The sequence below is a fragment of the Ictalurus furcatus genome, chromosome 8 (assembly GCF_023375685.1).
Source record: "Ictalurus furcatus strain D&B chromosome 8, Billie_1.0, whole genome shotgun sequence".
Classification (NCBI taxonomy): domain Eukaryota; kingdom Metazoa; phylum Chordata; class Actinopteri; order Siluriformes; family Ictaluridae; genus Ictalurus; species Ictalurus furcatus.
In genome coordinates, this window is record NC_071262.1 from 11,987,649 (window position 1) to 12,011,029 (window position 23,381).

The following is a 23,381-nucleotide window of genomic DNA, read 5'->3' on the forward strand; positions in this document are numbered from 1 at the left end:
TTTGTAGTGTAGCAGCAATACTGGCAGCTTCAGTATTGTTCTTCAAGGACAACCAAAGAGCCCTTAAGGGTTCTAAATTTTCTTAGAATATGGAGGGATTTTAGTGCCTAAAGTAAATAAATAAAAATAATCAAGTAAACGAGAATAATAAGTGGTTTAAATGTTTTGGAATTTGTAATAATGCTACTAAATAAATGTGCTTTTATTATTATTTTTAAATTCCTGTAATTAATTCTTTCAATTCCTTAAAAAAAATAATCATGAATTACAACTGTCAGTATCATTTATCATGCCACAGAGATCTCAATGATTGGTGGATTTCTTCTGAGTGACCTGAGCTTTGGTGCCTTCATTTAATGTGATTCAGTGGTTAAAATGGCATTTGTTACTTATGGGAGTGACTAAGCGTTTATTATTGTTATTATTATTATTATTGTTATTATTATTATTATTATTGTTTCTTTTTTTAAAAAATAAATGTAGACATTTCAGTGCTGTCTCTGCTCTAGCATGCCTCATACTTATCAACAGCTTAATATCAAGTTGAGGGAAGTCTAATTTCTCAATTAATATAGAAATACCTGGGTGTCAGTATCAACACCAGTTCATCTGCAGTTTGTGTAGAATACCTAGTCAAGTTCCACTCCCTGTCCTAAAGGAAGGCCACATTATTTACTCATAACCTTGTTAAAGATGAGATGTTTTGTTTACATTTGAAGACAAAACGAATTCAGCTTTACAAGAAGCCTAAACTGAATTCAGCTGATGATGTATGTCTGAGAGAGTCGTGGGGACTTAAATATCAGTTTCCAAGTGCATTATCTCTTAACGTGATCTGTGTGCTGACATGAAACCAATGTTTTGGATTGTAAAGGTTGCTGAGACAGACATAAAATAGTGATCACTCTAGTTGGAAGAGGAAGCTTGATATTAGATATTCTGAAGCTGAAATGAAGTGTGCCTTCCGAAGGGCTGTTCATTTCGACCGCTCAGAATGGTCACCGTCAAGGATTGAGCCTTCTGAGGGTTTAGACCAGCAGACACCAACCCTCTTCCTGGAGATCTGCCTTCCTGCAGGTTTCATCTCCAACCAAAATCTAACATTCCTGATTTAGTCGATCAAGTACTTCTTAAGGCAGTGACTAGATGGTCAAGTGAGCACGATTGTAGTTGGAGATAAAGTCTTCAGGAAGGTGGACCTCCAGGAACAGGGTTGGTGACCACTGGTTTATAGAACAGCCCAGTTCCTGCCCAAACCCAGTAGTTAAACCTAGCTAAATGCGCAGTAGTAGCGCAGCAGCACGTGAACGAATACTAACGGCTTTCCCCGTCTGATGACGTCGACAGAAAGGGGGGCGGGGTCACGCCTGGAATCAGGAACAATCTACACAAACCTGTATTGCTCCTGCATATTGTTTTCTGACCAGTCATCAGCACAACCTGTCATGTTTTAACCGAAAAGAAATGTCAACATGGGCTCTCAACGGAAACACCACGCCACAAAGGGAGCTTGGGGAAGACTGCCTCTGTGCTTTTTGGCTAGCCTGTCAGTTTGTCTGTGTTTATGCAGAGCAGAGGACAGTTCAATGGAGAACATCGTGACTGAGAAGAAGGCTGAAGAAAGCCACCGACAAGACAGTGTCGACCTGCTCGTGTTCATTTTACTCCTCACCCTCACCATCCTGACAATATGGCTCTTCAAACACCGTCGATTCAGGTTTTTACACGAGACCGGGCTGGCGATGATCTATGGTGAGACCAAGCAACATGTCACTGGTTGCTATCTGCGGTGTTTAGATGAAATTGGGCGCTAAGCTAAACTTGCTCTAGCTGAGAGGCAGTCCGGTAAAGTAAGACGCGACAGACTATCTTAGGCCATGTGTTTATGTAGTCTTTATTAAGACAACTGGGTTCAAACTGGCTGTCCTTTAACCAAAGGGCTCAACACGACTGAATTCACAAGGCCATGAAATGTTAAACGCTCGTTGGCTAGCTGTCTTTTATATCTTCTGGGAACCAAATAGGTTTTGTGATTTTGTAGGGGGTGTTTTGTTTCTTTCTTCAGTTATTGTATTGCAAAACAAAGCTAGGTTTAGTTAATAATTCTCTGCCCTTTTACTATGACAGCACAAAGTCAGTATATCTGGAGCTTTATATCTGCTGGAGAACATTCTGGAGAATCAGTAGCTAACCTGTAGCTAATTATTGCAAGACAGCAATAACACAGTTTACATCCTGATTAGGATTCTGTGCAGGATTTACACTAGACTACAGAATAGCATCATATATTATTATTATTATCATCATCACTACAATCATTTTTTTAAACAGTGAATACGTAAAGTATATAATTAAGAATAAAAATAAGGAAAGGAGTTTAAAACTACTTGAAAAGCAAACTTTAGTTTATTCAGTAATGTGAGAGGTCCTTTAGGACAGTCTCAGGTTCTAATGGTGTTTCTTTGTCTGATTTAAGACGGTACAATCGGTCAACTCTTCAGAATTCAGAATTCAGAAGCATTATCTGACTTGTTGTCTGTCACTAGGATTGCTGGTTGGGGTTGTGCTGCGTTACGGGATCCACGTGCCTCGGGACATCAACAACGTTACGCTGAGTTGCCATATCAACGCCAGTCCAGCCACGTTACTAGTCAACGTAAGCGGCAAGTTCTACGAGTACACACTGAAGGGCGAGATCAGCTCCAATGAAGTCAAGGATGTTCAGGACAATGAGATGCTTCGCAAGGTAAAACGTGCACACAGGCAGATTCAAGTTTGCTCAGGATTTACAGTGCAGTTTTGTTCCTAACAATTCTATTTCCTGTCTCACAACCTCATCAGATAGGTGTACAGTGTTTACTTCCTTCAGGTGCATTCATGGCTACTAATTTGTTACCGAAAATCTTATCTGTCTATCAGTCATATACACACACTACCGGTCAAAAGTTTGGAGACACTTGACTGAAATGTTTCTCATGATCTTAAAAAAACCTTTCGATCTGAAGGTGTACGATTAAATGTTTGAAATCGGTGTTGTAGACAAAAATATAATCGTGCCAACATATTCATTGCTTCCATTAGAAAACTAACATTTTATTTACAAAAAAATATTTTTTTTAAACGAATGACTCGGTGCAAAATATTCCAGAAAGCAGCCGATAAGAGTCTAGTATAGGTGGGAACTCATTTAATACTGTTGTAAAAGCATCTCAGGGGGATTCCTCAAGAAATCGGTTGAGAAAGTGCCAAAAATACATTTCTGAAAATTCTAGGCCTAAATGGATGTCTAATTTGAAGATGCTAAAATACTAAATTATTTTGATTTATTTTGGATTTTTTATCACAACATAATTCCCATAGTTTCATTTGTGTTATTCCAGAGTTTTTAATGACTTTATTATTATTCTAAAATGTGGGGAAGAAATAAAGAATGAGTGTGTCTAAACTTTTGACCAGTAGTATGTATTTATGAGTGCGTGTGTGTGCGTGTGTGTGCGTGTGTGTGCGTGTGTGTGCGTGTGTGTGCGTGCGTGTGCGTGCGTGTGCGTGCGTGTGCGTGCGTGTGTGTGCGTGTGTGTGCGTGTGTGTGCGTGTGTGTGCGTGTGTAAATATAATACTCAGTATCTCACAAAAGTGAGTACACCCCTCACATTTTTGTAAATATTTAATTATATCTTTTCATGTGACAACACTGAAGAAATGACACTTTGCTACAATGTAAAGTAGTGAGTGTACAGCTTGTGTAACAGTGTAAATTTACTGTCCCCTCAAAATAACTCAACACACAGACATTAATGTCTAAACCTCTGGCAACAAAAGTGAGTACACCCCTAAGTGAAAATGTCACTTCACTTCTAGAGTTAAAACTCCTTTCAGCTGTGAAGGTTTTAAGATTGAGGGCATTGTTACTTGCACTACACATAATATTTGAAAATGGGAATTGATGATCATTGAAGTCATGCTTTTAGGAATTCAGTTGCTGTACATTGCCCAGAAGCACAATACAATGTAGCATTTTAGTACAGAGATAGAACTCCCTGATAGAGGAAATGAGAAAACAAGAAGCATCTATTACAGAGAGAATCATTTTAGATAAATTTGACACTTTTATTAGGGGTTGAAACAATTAATTCAACAGTAAGACTTTCCTATAATGCTGATGGACATGTGACTAAACTATTGTATTTAAATAAAAGCATGACCTAAATCTCCACTTGTGGTGATTTCACTTCTTGTGCCCAATGTTTTAAGTAATTTACATGGGTTGTAGGTATAGATGGCTGCATTTTATTGTGTTTGATCTCATGAAGATCCCACAGCTGCACCGAAATGTTATACTAAAGCATACATTTTTAAAATTATTTTATGAATCTTTTTTTTTTTGGTATTGTATCTCAGTCCAGCACCAATTTATTAGGATGTCTGAATAATTCATTGTTTTCACTAAAACATAATCACAATACAGGTTTATTACAGCATCATAACTCTTCTATTTGATTTCAGGTGACCTTCGACCCAGAGGTATTTTTCAACATTCTTCTGCCGCCCATCATATTTCACGCGGGATACAGCTTAAAGCGGGTATGATCTATTCTCTTTTTTTAAAAAAAATTTATGTTGCAAGGCAAAACTTAAAATGATGTCATTTTTAAGAGATCTTTTTTTTAATGCCTCAATGTAAAATGCAGTTATTTAAAGCCAGGATTAACGAGGTACTTAACATTTCTCATTAATGTTGGTAAGAGTTAATGAACTGTCATTATTATTCTCTGTCTTTGCATTTCAGAGACATTTTTTCAGGAACATGGGCTCCATTTTGGCCTATGCCTTTGTTGGAACAGTGGTGTCCTGCTTAATCATTGGGTCAGTGTGCTTCATGAATTTTTCAGTATCTTTTCTGCACTGGCTCTTTTGTGGTGTCTGAAGTCACACTCATGTGTTTTAAATGATGGTACTGCCTTTACAGCTTACTGATGTATGGCTGCGTGATGCTTATGAAACATACTGGCCAGATGGGAGGAGACTTCTTCTTCACTGACTGCCTGTTCTTTGGTGCCATCGTATCAGCCACTGATCCAGGTGTGTCTTAAAATCTGTACAACTTTCCAAATGGAATTTGGGTCATGGGGCGTGAAGGTGTGTTATAGAAATAAATCAATAAAAGTAGGAGTTATGATGTAACATCATACATATAATACCATGTCAGGTTATGTTACATCTGTGTAGATATTGGAAAAACCAGCATTTGTGTGTATATTTTAATATCCAGTTTTTGTGTTGGTTTTATAACAAAATACTGTGACATACCAAAAACTGTGTGTTCATACATTTATCATATTGTGAGTTGTTCATACAAGTTCAACCCTTAATTTAAAACACACAAGAGTATTATGAAGTTATATGGCCATAAATTTCAAAATAAAGACTAAAGCTTGTGTTTTGTAATCTTTGTGAACCTTGCATTCTAGTGACCGTCCTGGCCATCTTCAACGAGTTACAGGTGGATGTCAACCTCTATGCTCTATTGTTTGGGGAGAGCGTGTTAAATGACGCTGTTGCTGTGGTGCTTTCCTCGTAAGTCCTTTTTCCTACAAGAATACATGTTCATGTAACATGTATGGTTACAGCTGACAAACTAAAGGGGAAAAAAAACAGTGGTGCTGTTATTCTGCGGGAGGAATTTTGTTGGCATGGTTTGGGTCCAGTTGTCCCCTTAGAGGAAGTTATTCTGACTGATCGATCACCTTTATCCTATGATGAAGTATTTCCATCTTGATGCGTATGGTCTCTTCCACAATGATGATGATGATGCCCCCATTCACAGGGCACGAGGGCTTACTAAATAGTTTATGGAGTATGAAATTGATGTAAATCATATGCTGTATGAGATTTTGGACAGGCGTATGGTACCTTAGCATTGCCCACACCCATCATCAAAGCACAAATTGAAGGAATAACATTTGGTAGGATAGTGTATAGTGTTCATCCCTACAGTACAGTTCCAGAGAGTTCCTTGTATAATATATGAAAAGGCACATGTCAAAAGACTTCTGGTGGCCCAAAATGTTAACAAGACACTTTTCCTTTAGTTTGTCTCCCATCTGTATATACACAGATACAGAGTTTAGTCATGTTTCCACTGAAATGTTTTGCACGTTTTAGTGACTGTCCGAAACGGCTGAGAAACAAACGGCAAACAGTGGGCTGGAACGATTCCTCTTTATGCCAGTGATTTGTGATTTGGGTTTTGACAGGTTTGTAATAACATGGGGTGTATCTGTTCTGTTTTATCTCAACAACAAAAACCTTAATTAAATAATATTGTTCTAAATGTAAACTAGTAAGTATCCAAATAAATAACATGAATAACTAAATGAAAAGGATTTAATAGCTGACCAGTGTGGGCTAAAAAAAAAGATCCACGTTTGCCAAAACCACTAGCTCTATAAACTTGGTGTACGCTAAACAAAAGATTAGATCTTATTTGCATTACACAATAAACAGTCAGCAGAAACATTGTCTAAGAAACCAGCACGAGGTAGTTCAAGTACAGCCAAAACCAATGTCTCCCTGTTAATGCAATACTTGCACATTCAGCTGTAGTATTTTTTTTTTAATGCACTGTTAGGCAAATTAATAGAAGGCTGGACAAACAGCAATAGAGAAAACGAGCTAAATTATTGCAGTCGGGCCAAATTAGATTAGTTTTGTTATGGGCTGTTATAGCATCGAAGGGAAAAGCAACCTATTGATTTTCTACCTTGTTTAAGTGTGCAACACAACACAGTCTGGAGCATGCCATGCAAAACGGTTGAGATTTATAGACGTAGGCTTTAACCTACAGATAACACTGGGAAGCAGCCCAAGCGAACCATTTAATATTTGCAAGAGGTCACGACAAAATTATGCAATTGAAGGACTGCCAGACAAACCCAAAAGTCATGGAGAGACTGGACCACATACCTACCAGTGACTGCTTGTCCACAGGGGCAGGTGGAGTATGGAGCTAGGTTTGCGCCAAAACTATTGAATGTAACTTTACAAGAAAAGAACAAACAATATACAATTGGGAAAGAAGAAGAACGCTTCTGAAGCTGAAAAAACTTTAACATGATCTTCAAATAAACAGCATTCTAAGCTTTCTTTTCGCTAGTCATGGTTTATGAATACGCTGCCACAGTTTTCTTTTATGCGCTCAAACTTTTCCTTTACGCTTCGCAAATTTACTTTCGCCATTTTGCCAGAAACGTCTTGTGTGGCCGGGATTAGCGATAGCGATTGACTCTCATTGGCCAGTGAGATTTGGATTAGAGACTTTTGGAGAGCGTTTTGTATGCGGTTCTCTGTATAGTTATAGTGTTTGTACTTTGTAGTGGAAATTAGTTACTTACTTCCTTACTTACTTAGTTAGGATATTAATTTGGAATTAATATTTGAGGTTTGGGTAGTCTCGTACGACTATTCGTTTGAGATGAGCTCTCAGGAGTGTCTCTACCTCCATGTTGATCCAAATCTCACTAGCCAATAAGAGTAAATCACTGTTAAGCCTGACCACACGAGAGGTTTGTGCCATGATGGTGAACGTAAACTTGCGGAGTGTAAACGAAATCTCTGGCAGTGCATTCATAAACCATGATTAGCGAAAAAAGGAAGTTTAGAAAACTAACAACTAGCATTTTCAAATTCGCTCGCGTTTCTAGATGCGAAATCATTGGTCAGAAAGTGCACTTCCCCCATTTAGCTATCATCATTATTATTGCACAGAGCAGTTATTGGGGTGGCCTGATGGGGATAGTTTGAAAACATTCTATGTCTGCCAAGCTCTTGTTTTATAGCAAATAATCTGAATTAAATCAAATACATTTCTGCAAACAATGTCTGTGTGCATACAGGGTGTCAAAACATGTATTTCTTTTCCAGTGCCAAGATTTTCTGGGGGCTAGTTTCAGGGTTTTTTTTGTGTGGTTTTTGAGACATTTTGCTCAAACATGGCAACCCTCGGTAAAGATATTAAAATTGCTCAAAACGAGCTACTAGCCTGTGTGCTGGATGACTGCATGTTGTTGACTTTCAACTACCAATTCTGGGGTTCCTCTAAGAATTTACTACCATGTAGCATAAGTCAAGTGTGATATCCTCTCAACTTAATTGAGTTTCAGGCTATGTTGTTATAAATGTTGTCCTGCCTGACCACTTTGCTGAGCCACTTTGCTTGTGACATAATTGCTTATTTGAAAAGTGCTTCCGTTATCTATAGTAATACAAATGTGTTCGTGTTAAATCTGTGCAATTCCCACTCAGCCTTTTATATCCACAAATTTAAAAAGGACTAAACAAAACAAAAACAGATCCTACTGTAGACTGGCTAAATAAATAATTCTCAGCATTTGCCAAGCATGTTTCATTTTACCGATTGTGCTGTAACCTATTACTAATCAAAAACAATACTCCGTGTGGAATGTTCCTAACACTTGTGTTTCTTTCTCCTGCTGGACTCATGATCTCGACTCAGAATTGTCCTTTATTACCGGAGACACAGTGGGGTGGGCCGGCACTGCCCTGGAGGTGTGGCTCAGTGCATAGAGGGCGGTAACCAACAAAGAACGCCCCTCAATGGGTGTGCTGCACAAGTAGCTTTAACTCTGCAGTTAGTTTGTTTTCTTGCGTGTGCATTGCCTGGTGTAATCCAGAGTATGCAGAGCGAATGACCCACAGTCAAACCTCAGACTAGGTCCCATTTTTGTACCCAACTAAAAGTTATACATTTTGCACAATGCCGCATCATTTCAGTTTACCTTCCACGTACTCGTTATTCACCAACTCGAACCGAAATAGTCCATTTTTTATTATAATGTTGCTGTGATTTGATATCCAAAGCAGAGAAATCATGTTGGTTAAAGAAGGAATAAAATATTATGCATCAACTCATTGGAGCGTGAGTCTCTGAGCAGGTTCAGTGTAGGGACACAGTAAATTCAGTCTCACATACTAACACTTATTAGTGGGATATTGAGGCTAGACTGTGGGGATTTGCTGGCTGGATGAACGATATGTTTTTTTAGGGTTTGACGCCCAGCTGCCGTCATGTAGAACAGTTCCTTAGTCTAGCTACCCTTCTATTTACCCAGCTCACCCTTTTATTTGTATTGCTTAATGCTTTATGTCCCTGAAATATGGGGAAACGTCTATACTTGAGTTAGATAAGAAGAAGAAGAAGAAAAGCAGGTCTGCTATATCCCTTAAATGGATTATATTTTTTGTTTAAGTCTAATTTATCTTTTTTAAATAAAATTAAGTAAAGCAGTGAAAGTCTTGAATAACCAACCATATATAAAAGAGTCAGTGTAGTAGTTTACAAAGTTTGCTATCACCCTCAGACTCCAGACTGTATTTACAGCATTGACTAGAATTCTCGTTGCATTTCGTTTTTTGGTGTGCAACAGAACATCAACTGAACGTTGATCTGGCTGGTAGGTGTTGAGCGAGTAGTTTTGCATCAACAAAAACAAATGCCCTGGTTTATGATCATAGGGAATGTGGTTCAGGGTATTATGTAGGTAGGGCATGGTGTGCTGTGCCTCCTCTTCTTCATTTTCTCTGATCTTTGTGCTTTTCATAGAGACAACACAACATTACCGTCGTTTGTGTTGAATTCTGTTTACTTACCAACATTATTGTGTACTTGAATACTCCTTTTCTTTTTATGGCTTCAGAGAACATTGCAAGTGTCAGGGTTTTGTGTCGTCACCGTCATTTGTTTCTCTGTTTAGGTCCATTGTTGCATATCAGCCCGAGGGAAACAACAGTCATACATTTGAAGCCATGGCCATGCTTAAGTCGCTTGGCATCTTTCTGGGAGTCTTCAGTGGTTCCTTTGCTCTTGGAGTGGCTACCGGTGTAATGACTGCCTTAATATCCTTTAAATGCTTCAGCTTTTGGAACATTCTGTTTTTATACAAAACATTTTATAACGTCTGCTCATCGATAGTTATAAGCCCATGCATGATCTTGCTATTGTGGACAATTTAGTGGTCAATTTGTGGTTTGCTGGATGTTCCCATGAAACTGTCCATGTTTAATTTTAGTCAGCTAATGTAACACAATCTGGGAGGCATCAAATAGCACTTTCTAGGTATCTGGCTATATTGTCCAGTTTGCGCTTTGTTTTTAAAATGGTGTTCAGCAAGAATAGATACAGGTAATTATCATATCATAATAACGGTTAAGATGTGTTAAACGGTTAAACACTTTCCATGAATGCATTTCAGTATGCAATGCGTAAATACAGTAGAATGTGTAATGTACAGTATAATGCCAAGTAAGGCTCCTTGACTCTTTCTCACGTCACCAAATTTACCAAGTTGCGGGATTTTCAGCTGCTAGAAACGGCCCTCTTCTTCCTCATGTCCTGGAGCACATTCCTGTTGGCTGAGGCTTGTGGCTTTACAGGTGACCTGCTCTTATTCTAACAGTAATTCTGCATGTCTCGGTGTAAATGATTTTTTTTTTTTTTTTTTTGGATTGTAATGTGGTTTTATATTTTTTGTGATATGCTTAGGTGTGGTAGCAGTTCTTTTCTGTGGAATTACACAGGCTCATTACACCTATAACAACCTGTCCCCTGAGTCACAGGACCGGACCAAGCAAGTAAGACCTGTGGCTAATTTAAATGTCTAGTTTTGATTCCCAGTTGTGGTCATAAATATTCATAATGTTGATGTTTTCTTATATAAAACATTTTGAGAACTTGTATTGATTTGGTGCTCATTTGTTGTATTTCCTGAACTACATTTTTTTTTTATCAAATGAAAGCAAAGATATAAAGTTTCTGCTTCGCTTTGCTTATTTTTAGTTATTTGAGCTGTTGAATTTCCTGGCTGAGAACTTCATCTTTTCGTACATGGGCCTGGCCTTGTTCACTTTCCAGAATCATGTCTTCAACCCCGTCTTCATCGTGGGAGCATTTGTATCCTGAAATGGTGTGGAGATGGAGATGTTTGTTTATTTATTTATTTATTTTTAATCTCCTAGTCATCGGTTCACTGAATACATAAGAGGATGTGGGTAGTGCCTGTTTGTGCAAGCAGGAAAGTGCTGAATTAAATTGTGGACCTTTTATTCAGCATCAAGTTAAGTTTTCTGAAATGACACAAAACAGGCTTTTAAATGAATGAGATTAGTGCTGCTCCAGTCTAAATGTGAAGTTGACTTCATTTTGGCTCACTGAGGAAGTGATTAGTGATTATCTACTTTGGTGGCACTGTTCTGTGGGTGACTTCCCTTATTGAAACAGGAAGGGCAAATTGCCTGTGCTTTTGGTTTTTTTGTTTTTTTGGTTCCTTAACGACTTTCTGTTCCAGCTGGCCATTTTCCTGGGCCGTGCAGCGAATATTTACCCACTCTCCTTCCTGCTCAACTTGGGCCGCAGGAACAAGATAAGCTCCAACTTTCAGCACATGATGATGTTTGCAGGTTTGTTGATTGAGTTAGATTGAAATTGTATTTGATCAAAAAAAAAAAACATAACATGAAATCTGTTTTGAATGAATGGTCTCACATGAGCTTTCAGGCCTTTCAGAAAATAATGAATTTGTCACTTTTCCATTGCCTTGGAAAAGTGTAAAATGGCAATTGCAATGGAAAAAGATTGAAAAGTAACGTATCTTCTATTCACTGATTGTAAACAGTACACATTCAGTTAATAACTACGAGGGTGTTTGTACTTGGGAGTGTGTACAAGCATGAAAGTAATACAGATGATTCAGTCTGATCAGATGAGTAAAATCACAGATGTTTCCTCCTATAAAGGTTCTCAAATCTGAGCAACAAAATATCACTATTATTACTACATTATTACAAATAAGCCAGATTATGTCTCCATTTCACCACTCTCTTCCCCAGGTCTCCGAGGGGCCATGACTTTCGCCCTCTCTATCAGAGACACAGCCACATACGCACGGCAGATGATGTTCTCCACCACCCTGCTGGTGGTCTTCTTCACCGTGTGGATATGTGGAGGAGGCACCACTCAAATGTTGTCTTTCCAACGCATCCGGTCAGTCCTGCGTATTTAGACTTCTAGCTTTTTCAAGCTGCATCTAATAGACGTATTTAGAGATCATTTTAATGAATGTTTTTGCGGCTCTGCTTTTCGACTGGTTCTAGTGCTAGTGTTGGGGTTGGAGGTAAAGAAATGCTTATTTATACTCCTCTTCTCAGAGCCAAACCCATCTAACCACTGCAGCTTTTAAAAACTATATCTAGGAAGTTTTTAGCGGGAGGAGGAACACCAGGATGTTTGTGTCATTGACTAAAATGGGGCACTGCTATTTGAGATAATATGAACGGTGTGGTCATTCTGTATGTTGATATTTCATTCAGTTTGTTTGCTGTTCTTGATTTTTGTTGAAAGTGTTGGAGTGGACTCAGACCAGGACAATTCAGTAAGTGCATTTTTAGCTATGCTGAAGACATGTACAGTTTTAAACGCACTATGATGTCCATATTAACCCTAATGCTTTCTGTGTGTGCATTTCTGCAGATTGGCCCTGAGGGATTAGAGAGGAGAAGCACCAAACAGGAGAGTGCCTGGTTATTTAGGATTTGGTACAACTTTGACCACAAGTATCCTTTGTGACGCTACTCAAAGGCAGACAGTATTGAATTGGGGGGGGAAAAAACAGAAAGAAAAAATGATTTTAATCCCACCATACAATTACCCACAGATTAAACTTTAACAGTATCCCCTTCATGGTTTTACACCTTGTACTCTATTTAACATTGTACACAGTAAATTGTCTTATCATTAAGTGTAATATAATACAAAGGCTAAAGGGTATTTGTCTGAAGATAATATAATTTCCTAAACCCTGGTATCCTATGGATTCATTAATCTTAATCTGTGGTTTGTTATACACAATGTTCCTTGACCTTGCTCTCCTGCAGCTATCTTAAGCCCATTCTGACTCACAGCGGGCCGCCACTCACAGCCACTCTGCCAGCATGCTGCAGCCCACTGGCCCGATGCCTCACCAGCCCACAGGCGTGCGAGGTCAGCTTCATGCACAACAGAATATGACCTTAATGACCTCCTTCTGAAAGGAAAGCTTTAGCATTTTTTGCATTTTCAATGCCATTTTTGTGGCAGCTATGCTCATTACTTTTGCCTCCAGAGTTTCAACAACAAGCTTATAATGCAAGTAGAACAGACAAAGCTAAAATCAGCTAAAATCCACCACTTGCCCTTTAAACCCAATCTCTGGTTTCTTTTCTTTTTTTTCTTTTCTTTTTTTTGTCTGTCTTTGATACTCTCATCACCACTCATTTTTTGGAAATAGTAAATTGTTCCATAGAACTTGTCTCCTTTCCAGATTCTTTTAAAACTCCTATTAAAGAATAACCTCGATCTATTAATTAACTATAATCAACTATAGATCAATCTGTATTTCAATTTCCAATCTGCATTTTCTAAGCAGAATTCTAGAGAAGGTGGTACTCAAGCAGCTGAACAAGTTCCTCCATAGTAACATTTTTGAAAAAGTTCAGGATTTAAATCTTGTCACAAAACAGAAACTGAGGGTTGATAAGACCCCAGACCCAATGGTGAGGAGAATACTTTAACTATGCAGATACACAGCTTTACATCTGTTACCCCAGACAGCACAGCCTGCCAGCCTGCATATCAAGCATTACCACTGGAATGAAAAAAAATCCTTAAAGGTAATGAAGAGAGATTCTTAATGTGGGTAACAACACCAACAGAGGAACAATATGACCAAATTAGGAAATTTAGATACACAGGTTACATCTTTAGGTTGGCACTGTGGTGCAGCGGGTAACATGGCTGCCTCATGGCTCCAGGGTCTCGGGTTCATTTCTGAGCTCTGTGACTGTCTGTGTAGGTTTCTTTCCACCTCCCCAAAACATGCCAGTAGGTGGATTGGCCCTTGGTATGACTGTGTGTGTGCATGGTGCTCTGCCATGGACTGGCTTCCTGTCGACACATATTATCCCAGCCATCTCTGGAAACATGAAACGGTCTCATTGATGGGTGAACATTTACCTTTAAAGGAACAATTACTTGCACAGTACTTTTGTTGTTTGGCCCAAAGTTCCAAAGGTTGTCTATTTAAATGGCTGCACTTCATGTTTTGGTTAGAGTTAAATACTCAGTTAAGAAAACACTTGTCGGTTCCAAAAACCGCGCTCTTGCATACTTCACTGATTGCTTCATCTTCTCCGTGCAGAATGAGGGCCAGTTGAAGGACGATGACTCAGACCTTATCCTGAACGACGGTGACATCAGCCTGACCTATGGTGACATCACCGTTAACACGGACGCGACAGGCACGCGCACGATCAGCATTCCGGCTGGTGCAGCAGGCGTCCACTCTGATGATGCTCTGGACAGAGAGTTGACCTTTGGTGACCATGAGCTGGTGATCCGGGGCACACGTCTCGTGCTGCCCATGGACGATTCAGAGCCGCCTCTACGCCACCGGGAGATTTGAGCTGCATGGAAAAAAATCCTGAAGGAAGTCAAAGGCTTTCCTGTCCCTCTTTCCATCACCACCACAGTCTGGAGAAATCTCTCTCTCTCACTCTCTCGCTCGCTCTCTCTCTCTCTCTCTCTCTCTCTCTCTCTCTCTCTCTCTCTCTCTCTCTCTCTATCCCCCCACAACCACTATCCTCTCTCTAAAGTGGCTGGTTTGATGTCTCTACCTCATTTGTCATTTTCTTTCTGCTCCTCCAAACATGACTTGTGAAACCTTGTCAGTTCTAGCCATCCATTATTTGTTTTTGGGTTTTTTTTCCACAACTTGGGTGTTTATGGCATCTTCAAGCATTGTGGCATTGTCTGTCTCAGAGGCTAGTGTGAGAAGTGATAGAGCAGTGCTTTCTTGTCTGCATAGTAAGGTGTGAAATAGCTGTGCATGCTAATTCTTGCTTTCTGTTGGTGCGTGAGGTGCCTGGTTCAAAGGGGATTCAAGCTTGGGCAGTGGTAAAACAGCTAAGAGACTTTCAGACTCTCCGAATAGAGGTGTGGTGACCTGATGGTTTGTTATGTGGTTGCAATCAAGTGCCTGTTGAATGTCATTTTTCCTTATCCTTGGAGCAAAACAGCACTGCCATCCACTAGAGGGAGGCCTTGTATCTTAATACTGAACTCGTCTGTGTGATGTAGGCTTCAAATTGGCAACAAGAGGGACTTGCTGTAGTCTGTGCTATCAGAAAGCCCAGAACTCGCATACTGACCTTTGACTGTGACTCTGGTGGACTTTCACCTTGTTATACACGTCCATGTTAGTTGCAGTAAGATGTTCTATCAGCTAGTCGTGGTACAAAATCTGAGGCCGATTTTTTTTATTTTTATTTTTCCTGATTTGTTTGCATTTTGTAAAAAGTCACAAAACATCCTGATTAATTTTACCATGCAGCTCTAAACCACTGAAATGACATAGCGTCATGTTTAACAGTGAATGACTAAAACTCTCCATCATCTGTATTACTAATATAGACCAAACTATAGTAAATCCTTTTTTAAAAAATAAATAAATAAATAAGAACAGAAAAAAGAAAGAGGATTCTTAGCTGTGCTAGTGCAGAACTGCAAGGATAGAAAGAAGAAAAGTTCACAGCAATGTGTTCGATTTCTTCGTAGGCCTTTTAATATACTAACCTTTGCATGATGTGTGCTGTGTGGAGATGCATTGCCGTGTGTTCTCCCCGTTTTTTGCGCCATTTTGGATTTGTTTGTTTTTTTTTTATAGCGAATTGAAAAACCATCGTCTAGGTTGGTGTGTAATGTCACTGCAGCACAAATTATATTTAATAATTGTTGTTTTTTTCCTGAGTATAGAGGGAGGATGGCTGAATGATTTTAAGCATGCTATTAAAGGGCTGAATGAACAGGTATTATCTGTTTTTAATATTTGTACTTTTGGTGGAAAAAATGTCGAGGGGAAATCGACCATTTCCTGTTTGAGTGTAATGTTAGGGTGTGGTGCAGTGATGAGATGAACAACGGCGCTGATGGGTGCAAGCACAACTGTACTTTTGTTAGAGTTGTAATCAAAATGATTCAACCCCCATTGCAAATCAGGTTTATTGTCAAAATTTACAAACTTTCAGCTGTTTGCAATGAACAAATCAAACAAAGGCAATTGAAATAGTTCAACACAACAAATGCTTCAAGTGGTTTCCCCAAATTCAACTAAAAATGCAACTTCTAATGATTTCTCCAGTTTCAAAATTATTCAACCCCCTCATGGCAAGCATCTTTAGTACTTAGTAGAGCACCTTTTGCTGTTATGACCTGCTGCAAACGAGATGCATAGCTTCTAGTAGCGTTCCTGAGGAATCTTAACCCATTCCTCATGAGCAATGGCCTCCAGTTCAGTAATATTCTTTGGTTTGCGTGCTGCAACCGTCTTCTTCAAATCCCACCAGAGATTTTCTATGAGGTTCAAGTCAGGTGACTGTGATGGCCCTGTAGAATCTTCCAGGACTTCTTCTACAACCAAGCCTTGGTGGAATTTGAGGTATGCTTGGAATCATTGTCCTGTTGGAATGTCCAATGACGCCAAGCTTCAGTTTACTCACAGACGGCATGATGTTTTCTCCGAGGATTTCCTGATACTTCAATGAATCCATCATCTCAGAAATCTGCTTGCAGCCATTGATAGCTTCCTTTTTCTGCCACATCCAGGTATTTAATAAATTTTCTCCCCCTAACCAATTCAGGTATTTCATGTGTTCCAGCTCAAGCACACCTGGTGCAAATAATGAAGCCCCTTGATTAGCTGCATCAGGTGTGCTTGAGACAACACCTGTTTTGAATAATTGTGCTGTTGTGAGGAATTCTGTTCAGGGGGTTGAATAATTTTGAAACTGGAGAAGTCATTATAAGTTGCATTTTCAGTTGAATTTGGGGAACCCACTTGAAGCATTCGTTGTGTTGAACTATTTCAATTGCTTTTGTTTGATTTGTTCATTGCAAACAGCTGAAAGTCTGTAAATTTTTACAGTAAACCTGATTTGCAATGGGGGTTGAATAATTCTGATTGCAACTGTATGTATGTATGTATGTAAATGAATATATAGAGAACTATGAGATAAATGAAATAGTGTGATTGATTTTTAATACACTGTCTATTAAAAAGGATATAAAATCAGTTAAAAAGGTACGAACAACCCATTAAAAGGTTATTGTGTTGCATTTTTGTCTCTTAAAATTCAGGAGTGTGTGTGCGTGTGCACGCGCTCTCATAAAACAAGCTGACTTTGTAGAAAGGTGGCTATTGCCTTGAATGGAAGGTGCTGGCACCCAGTGGGTCTTCTGAATGAAACAGCAACATAAGACACTGACTTTGTTACACTGTTGCTGTGGATGATGGCCCCTGACGGACAAGGCAAGAAAGAAGGAAATGCAGAAACAGAGAATGAGTGACAGCCATCTAAAAGAAGAGTGAATAAGGCTTTCAGCATAGCATTATCTCCTGCTGTGCAGGACATTTTCCCAGAGGGCAATGTAGCATTCCTGTAGGCCTGACTCTAGATAACAAGGCCCACAGAAACAGGGTGTTTATATTTGGATATTCAAGATGAAGGAATTCAGTATGATTGCAGTTCTTTTTTCCCCCCACTTTTTCTTGCCTTGTTGACTTTTTTTGTTACGTCTCGAAATATCTGTTCTATTTATTTCATTGTCTAATGGTAGATGGTTTTCAGGTGAAAGTGATGAATAGACCTGCTGTTAGACTGAGATCATATTTGCTTATTTGTCATGTGAAGGAGGACTAGTAGACGAGCATTTCTCAGTATGTTATCTTGATATCTTGAAGAGCAGCAAATCTAGCAATGTCAATACCACCCACACATATATGAGCAAGAAGGTTTGCAAAACTGCAAGCAGTGTCTCTGCTTGTACACTTCTGATCTGGCCAAGCATCTGTAAGAAATAAATTTGAGCTCAAAATGATAAAGACTTAAAATGAGCACGATTATTATTATTATTATTATTATTATTGTCTGTTCCTGAAATTTTCTGTAACTTGCCTAAAGACTGGATTAACAAAAAAGCTACTTAGGTATTGTTGTCCTTTCCTTTCATGGAAATGGCACAATATTTCCCTTGCATTTTTTCTCTGCTCCTCAGTTTTGCGCTTGAGTTTCTCAAGCAATAAGGGTTACGGTTCGGCTTATTAAAGCGTATAAGTCTGTGTCCAGCTCTTCTGTTCTTCTGCTGCTTCTCCAGGATAACTTATAACTAGCTTCAATGTCCATGGCCACTAAAACACTTTTCAATGGGTGATCGCTCGTCCTATGCGTTTGACTTGCCACAGAAATAAGCAGATCAACTTGCCTATGTTGTGTTTTTACTGATCTGTAGCTGAGCACTAGTCACATCATGTGCAGCCTCTGTTATTACATGTTGCAGGTACAGACTGTTTACATATGTGTAAATATGTTCATCTGTTCATGTGCGTGCAATGATCAATAAATAGAAGCCTGTGCTTTCAACTAAATCGGCTTCCTCGTTACTGCTGTTGGTCTGAACCGATCACAGTTCAGTGTGACTATAGCAGAAGTTGCTGCTTTGAGCCATGCTTCAGCCATGACATCAACAGACTTCTTTTTAGCCAGTCTGACACAGAATGAACCCCAGCATAAACTGAAAGCTGTTTTGGCAGAACTCCTCACCAAACCTCTCTTTAAACCATTTAGAACAAAATCACAAGCCTCAAGAGCATAGGCGCTCTGAGTAATGAGAGACTCGTAATTTCAGTGTGATTTGGCTCATTTCCTAAAGAAACTGCATTGGAAACTTTTTGTAATGAACAGTGTTTTAGCACACACTTATGTTCTCTGATGTGTCTGTGTAGAGTACTTTGTGTCTGTGGAAGAGATTTAATCCAAAAGCTGGAGAATTGTGCTGTCCAATACAGAGAAGCTGACTCAACCCAGCTGAGCTAGTCCACAGCAAGAGATCAGGTAATGTGCTCCTTATATGGTCTAAAAGATCCTCAAGAATGTGTCTTCACTGGGATATACATGTTTTATAGAATCGTAATATTGTTTTCCAGATCTTTTTTTTGCTGAACATACACAGCCAGTGAAATGTTTTTGGGGTTTTTTTTTTGCACATGTAAAGTTTCCCACTATTGGCAATTAAATGTTATATCAAAATCCACTCTCGGAGTGTAAAGGGACTCAATTTATTTTAGACTTGTTTTATTGAAAGCAAGTACTCTGGGCTGGTGAAGCAGTTACTGTAGTGTTTGTATCAACTTTAAAACCGATATACGTTTGGTCTTTCTTTCTTTTTTTCCAAGTTAGATCTAGATTACTTGTACCATTTTCTTTTCTTTTCTTTTCTTTATTTATTAAATCTTTTATGGAATTATAATTCTTATTTTAAAATACTGCCGTATTAAACCAGAACCCATTTCTTGGTGTGTTCAAAAACATTTCACTGACATCATTGTGAAGTTCAGAATATATGTTTCTTTTTTCTCATCTATCAATTTGGCAACAGTAATAAAATAAATAATAATACTGGCGGTATCATGGAGAATAGCATAATTTCAGACGAGCTCATCTGATCAGAGTCTGCCTGTCTGGACAGAGGGATTCTTGCTATATAATTTTTATTCTTGGTATTCTTTCCTATCTGGCAAACATATATAGTCTCCAACATGGAAATGAGAGCCAGCATGATCTCCAGTATGGAGTTGTGCAGAGACCCTTGACTCAGTGCTATCCAAAGTGATCTACAGTGACTCCTGTTCAAATACAGTAATGTTTATATCAGTCCACACTACAAAAGTACCCAAGTGAGTCATCGTGTATTTTCCAAATAATTGTAGCTCATCTAAATATTTGTAATATACAGTCCTTTTATTGAGTTGGCAGTGTGTTTTGAATCATCGTCTTACTGTTCCTTGAAGTTCCTCCCATTTAGACTGGATGCATTTCTCTGTAAATTGTAACATATAAATATTAATTGATAAACACCCAGAAATATATTTTTGGGGAAAAAAGAAACACAAAAACCTTCAAATACCCAGCTTGCATAAGTGTGCATACCCTTTTAGAGCTGGGAATGTGGCAGTGTTCAGAATCAACCAATCACATTCAAACTCATGTTAAATACTAATTAGTACACCTGACATCAATTAAAGTGGCTGACTACCCCCAAATAAAGTACAGCTGTTCCTCTAGGATTTTCCTGATTTCTTCTTGGTAACATCCAACTAGAAAAGCTATGAGCCACAAAGAGAAAAATATAAATAAGGAGAAGATTACCAAAATAATTCCAAGGCATTGGATATACCATTGAACACTAAATAAATAATCAACAAGTGGAGAAAATATGGCACAAGAGTGACACTATTAAGAACAGGAGGTCCCTCTAAAATTGATGAGAAGATCAGGAGAAAACTGGTCAGAGAGGCTGCCAGGAGACCTACAGCATTAAAAGAATTGCATCAATTTCTGGTCCCTACATGTGACAACAATCTCCTGAATTCTTCACATCTCTAATGAAGAGATATGGGATAGAGTGGGAAGACGGAAGCCTTGTTTAATTAAAAAAAAAAATACATCCAATCTCCCAAAGTGTGTTCTGGTCTGATGAGATCAAAGTTAAACTTTTTGGCCATGATACCAAAAGATATCAGAAAAAAAACACAGCACATCAGCAAAAGAATACCATCTCCACACGGAAGCATGGTGGTGGCATCATCATATGTTTGGGCTGTTTTTCTTCAGCTGGAACTGGGGCTTTAATCAGGGTAGAGGGAATAATGAATAGCTCCAAATACCAGATCAACAAAAGAATGGCTTCACCAAAACAAGTTCAAGGTTTTGGAATGGCCCAACCAGAGTCTGTGGGGTGACCTGAAGAGGGCTGGGCACAGGAGATACTCAGCCAATCTGATAGAGTTAAAAATAAAATCTAAAGTTGCTTCAACTAAGTGTTAGTCTAGGGGTGTGCACACTTATGCAACCAGGTAATTGTACTCCCCCCCCCCCCCCCCAAAATGATTCTTGTTGTTTTTTCACTTTAAATCATAATAGGTTAAAATTTCCAAATAAAGGTAGAAAAGGTTCTGACATGATTTATGTTGGTTTCATGTTTTTAAAACAAAAATCACAAAAACCTGCTATTTTAACAGGGGCGTGTAGACTTTTTATATCCATCGTACATCATCAATAAAGATTAGTGAACCTGTTCCAGAAGCAGCCATGCAAGCCCAAGCTATGACACTACCTCCACCATGTTTCACAGATGAGCTTATATGTTTTGGATCATGAGCAGATCTGTTCTTTCTCCACACTTTGGCCTTTCCATCACTTTGGTAGAGGTTAATCTTGGTTCCAAAACTTTTGTGGCTCATCTCTTTATTTCTTTGCAAATTCCAATCTGGCTTTCCAGTTCTTACTTCTGATGAGTGGTTTGCATCTTGTGGGATGGTCTCTATATTTCTGCTTAGTCTTCTTAGAACAATGGATTGTGATACCTTCACCCCTGTCCTGTGGAGGTTGTTGGTGAGGTCACTGACTGTTGTTTTTGGGTTTTGCTTCACAGCTCTCACAATGCTTCTGTCATCAGCTGTGTTTTCCTTGGCTGACCCATTTGGTGTCTTACTCAGCACACCAGTTGTTTCTTTCTTTTTCAGAACATTCCAAATTGTTGCATTGTCTATGCCCAGTGTTTGTGCAATGCCTCTGAATGATTTTCCCTCTTTTCTCAGCTTCAAAATGCCTTGCTTTTCTTTAATATACATCTCTCTGATCTTCATGTTGGCTTATCCTTTTTAACAACAAATGCAGTCTTCACAGGTGAAATTGAAGGCTAATGCCAGTTGTAGATGTTCAGAGCTATTTATTGTTTAAGCAGTGCCTCTAAAAGGACACAACAAGAAACACCTGTCAATCACATGTTCCAATATTTTACTCGCCCACAAATTGGGTGGTCTGATGCAAATTGTGCTATGTTCTATGTTGTTTAACACATCTACATATTTGTACCAGAAAGTAAAAACTGAAATTCTAAACTCTCTTCTCATCTTCATATTTTGATCTCAAACCCAAATGTCTTCAGTCTACAGCAAAAACACATGAATTGGCCTTGCCGTTTCAATAGTTTCGGAGGGGACTGTAGACATAAAATGAAATAGCTTGATTTGTGTTTCTTGCATTAGTAGATATTTAGACTCTCCTAAACTTAATCTCCAGCTCTTTCTTTCTTTCTAGGAACTATGGAGCTATAACCTCTCATTCATTTAATTCAGATAAAATACATCTAGTTCAGAGAAATCCTTGCTAATCAATCTTAGTATATACATGGGCCCTTATGAAATCACTGGATATCTGTATTTGCATGTAGATTCAAACAAGGCAAGTTGTCATACAATTTATATGTAATGCAGTGTTTCTAAAAACAGTTCTCAGAGACACAGTTTACAGTTAATTTATTTCAGCTCCCGGTACACCTGGACCAGGTATTTGTTGTTTTTGATGGCTCGTTTTATCTGTGAGGGGAAACTGGGGGAAAAACCCCCCAGAATAAATAAATAAATAATTATCACATGGTCTTTGAAGAATGGTTTGGGACACTAATAGCATGCCCTACTGGAGATTTGGCTTTTTTCCCCAAAAAAATAATGCTATATCGCTGTAGAAGAGGACCATTATTCCAATAGATTCTATTGACATTCTCATAATATGACTGAATAAGTATGATCACTTTGGCATGCAGTTATTACTAGTCATATATATCTCAGTGGTTATATAATATATATATATATATATATATATATATATATATATATATATATATATATATATATATATATATATATAACTCACATGGGCATCATTTCACCAAAAGCAATACTATAATAATAATCACTTCTAACAACAGGTAATTTATTCTTTTGTTCATCTTTGGTAAACATTTCATTCTGGTCAGGGTTGCAGTGGACCTGGAGACTGTCCTCGGAACACTGGGTGGAAGGTAGGAATACACACTGGATGAGATGCCAGTCCATCACATAGCACCATGTGCACACACACACACACACATTTGCACATTCACAGCTAGGGACAATGTAATGTACCCCATCCACCTACTGGCATGTTTTTGGGAGGTGGTAGGAAAACTGAGACCCTGGAAGAAACCCATGTGGAACCTGTGAAAATCCAGACAGCAATTTGAGTAACATGTCTAATGAAATGTTTTCTTTCTTCACATAGACCAGGCAGAGAGAGATGACCATTTCATACCAAGTCCCCCGAAAGCTTATTCTTTGTTTTGCAACCTGTAAAGTTTACTTTTTCCTTTTCTGACGAGTCTTGGGTGTCACATTAAACCT

General features: G+C 38.7%; 1 protein-coding gene across 1 annotated transcript; it reads left to right on the forward strand.

Annotated features, from left to right (window-relative positions):
* Positions 1–490: 490 nt before the first annotated feature.
* On the forward strand, positions 491–17,161 carry slc9a6a (solute carrier family 9 member A6a). Its single transcript, XM_053630830.1, has 16 exons — positions 491–1,752; positions 2,547–2,746; positions 4,504–4,581; positions 4,787–4,863; positions 4,967–5,079; positions 5,469–5,574; positions 9,771–9,912; positions 10,344–10,449; positions 10,559–10,647; positions 10,853–10,966; positions 11,361–11,472; positions 11,902–12,055; positions 12,413–12,443; positions 12,542–12,624; positions 12,946–13,051; positions 14,247–17,161. Exons 1-16 carry the CDS (start codon positions 1,473–1,475, stop codon positions 14,508–14,510), a joined length of 2,055 nt encoding a protein of 684 aa, XP_053486805.1. The 5' UTR covers positions 491–1,472; the 3' UTR covers positions 14,511–17,161.
* Positions 17,162–23,381: the final 6,220 nt, after the last annotated feature.

Coding starts and splice junctions, on each gene's coding strand:
- slc9a6a (XM_053630830.1), top strand. CDS start 1,473: ATGGGCTCTCAACGGAAACACCACGCCACAAAGGGAGCTTGGGGAAGA. Junction 4,582..4,786: donor CGGGATACAGCTTAAAGCGG/GTATGATCTATT, acceptor TTTGCATTTCAG/AGACATTTTTTCAGGAACAT. Junction 13,052..14,246: donor CCAGCCCACAGGCGTGCGAG/GTCAGCTTCATG, acceptor TTCTCCGTGCAG/AATGAGGGCCAGTTGAAGGA.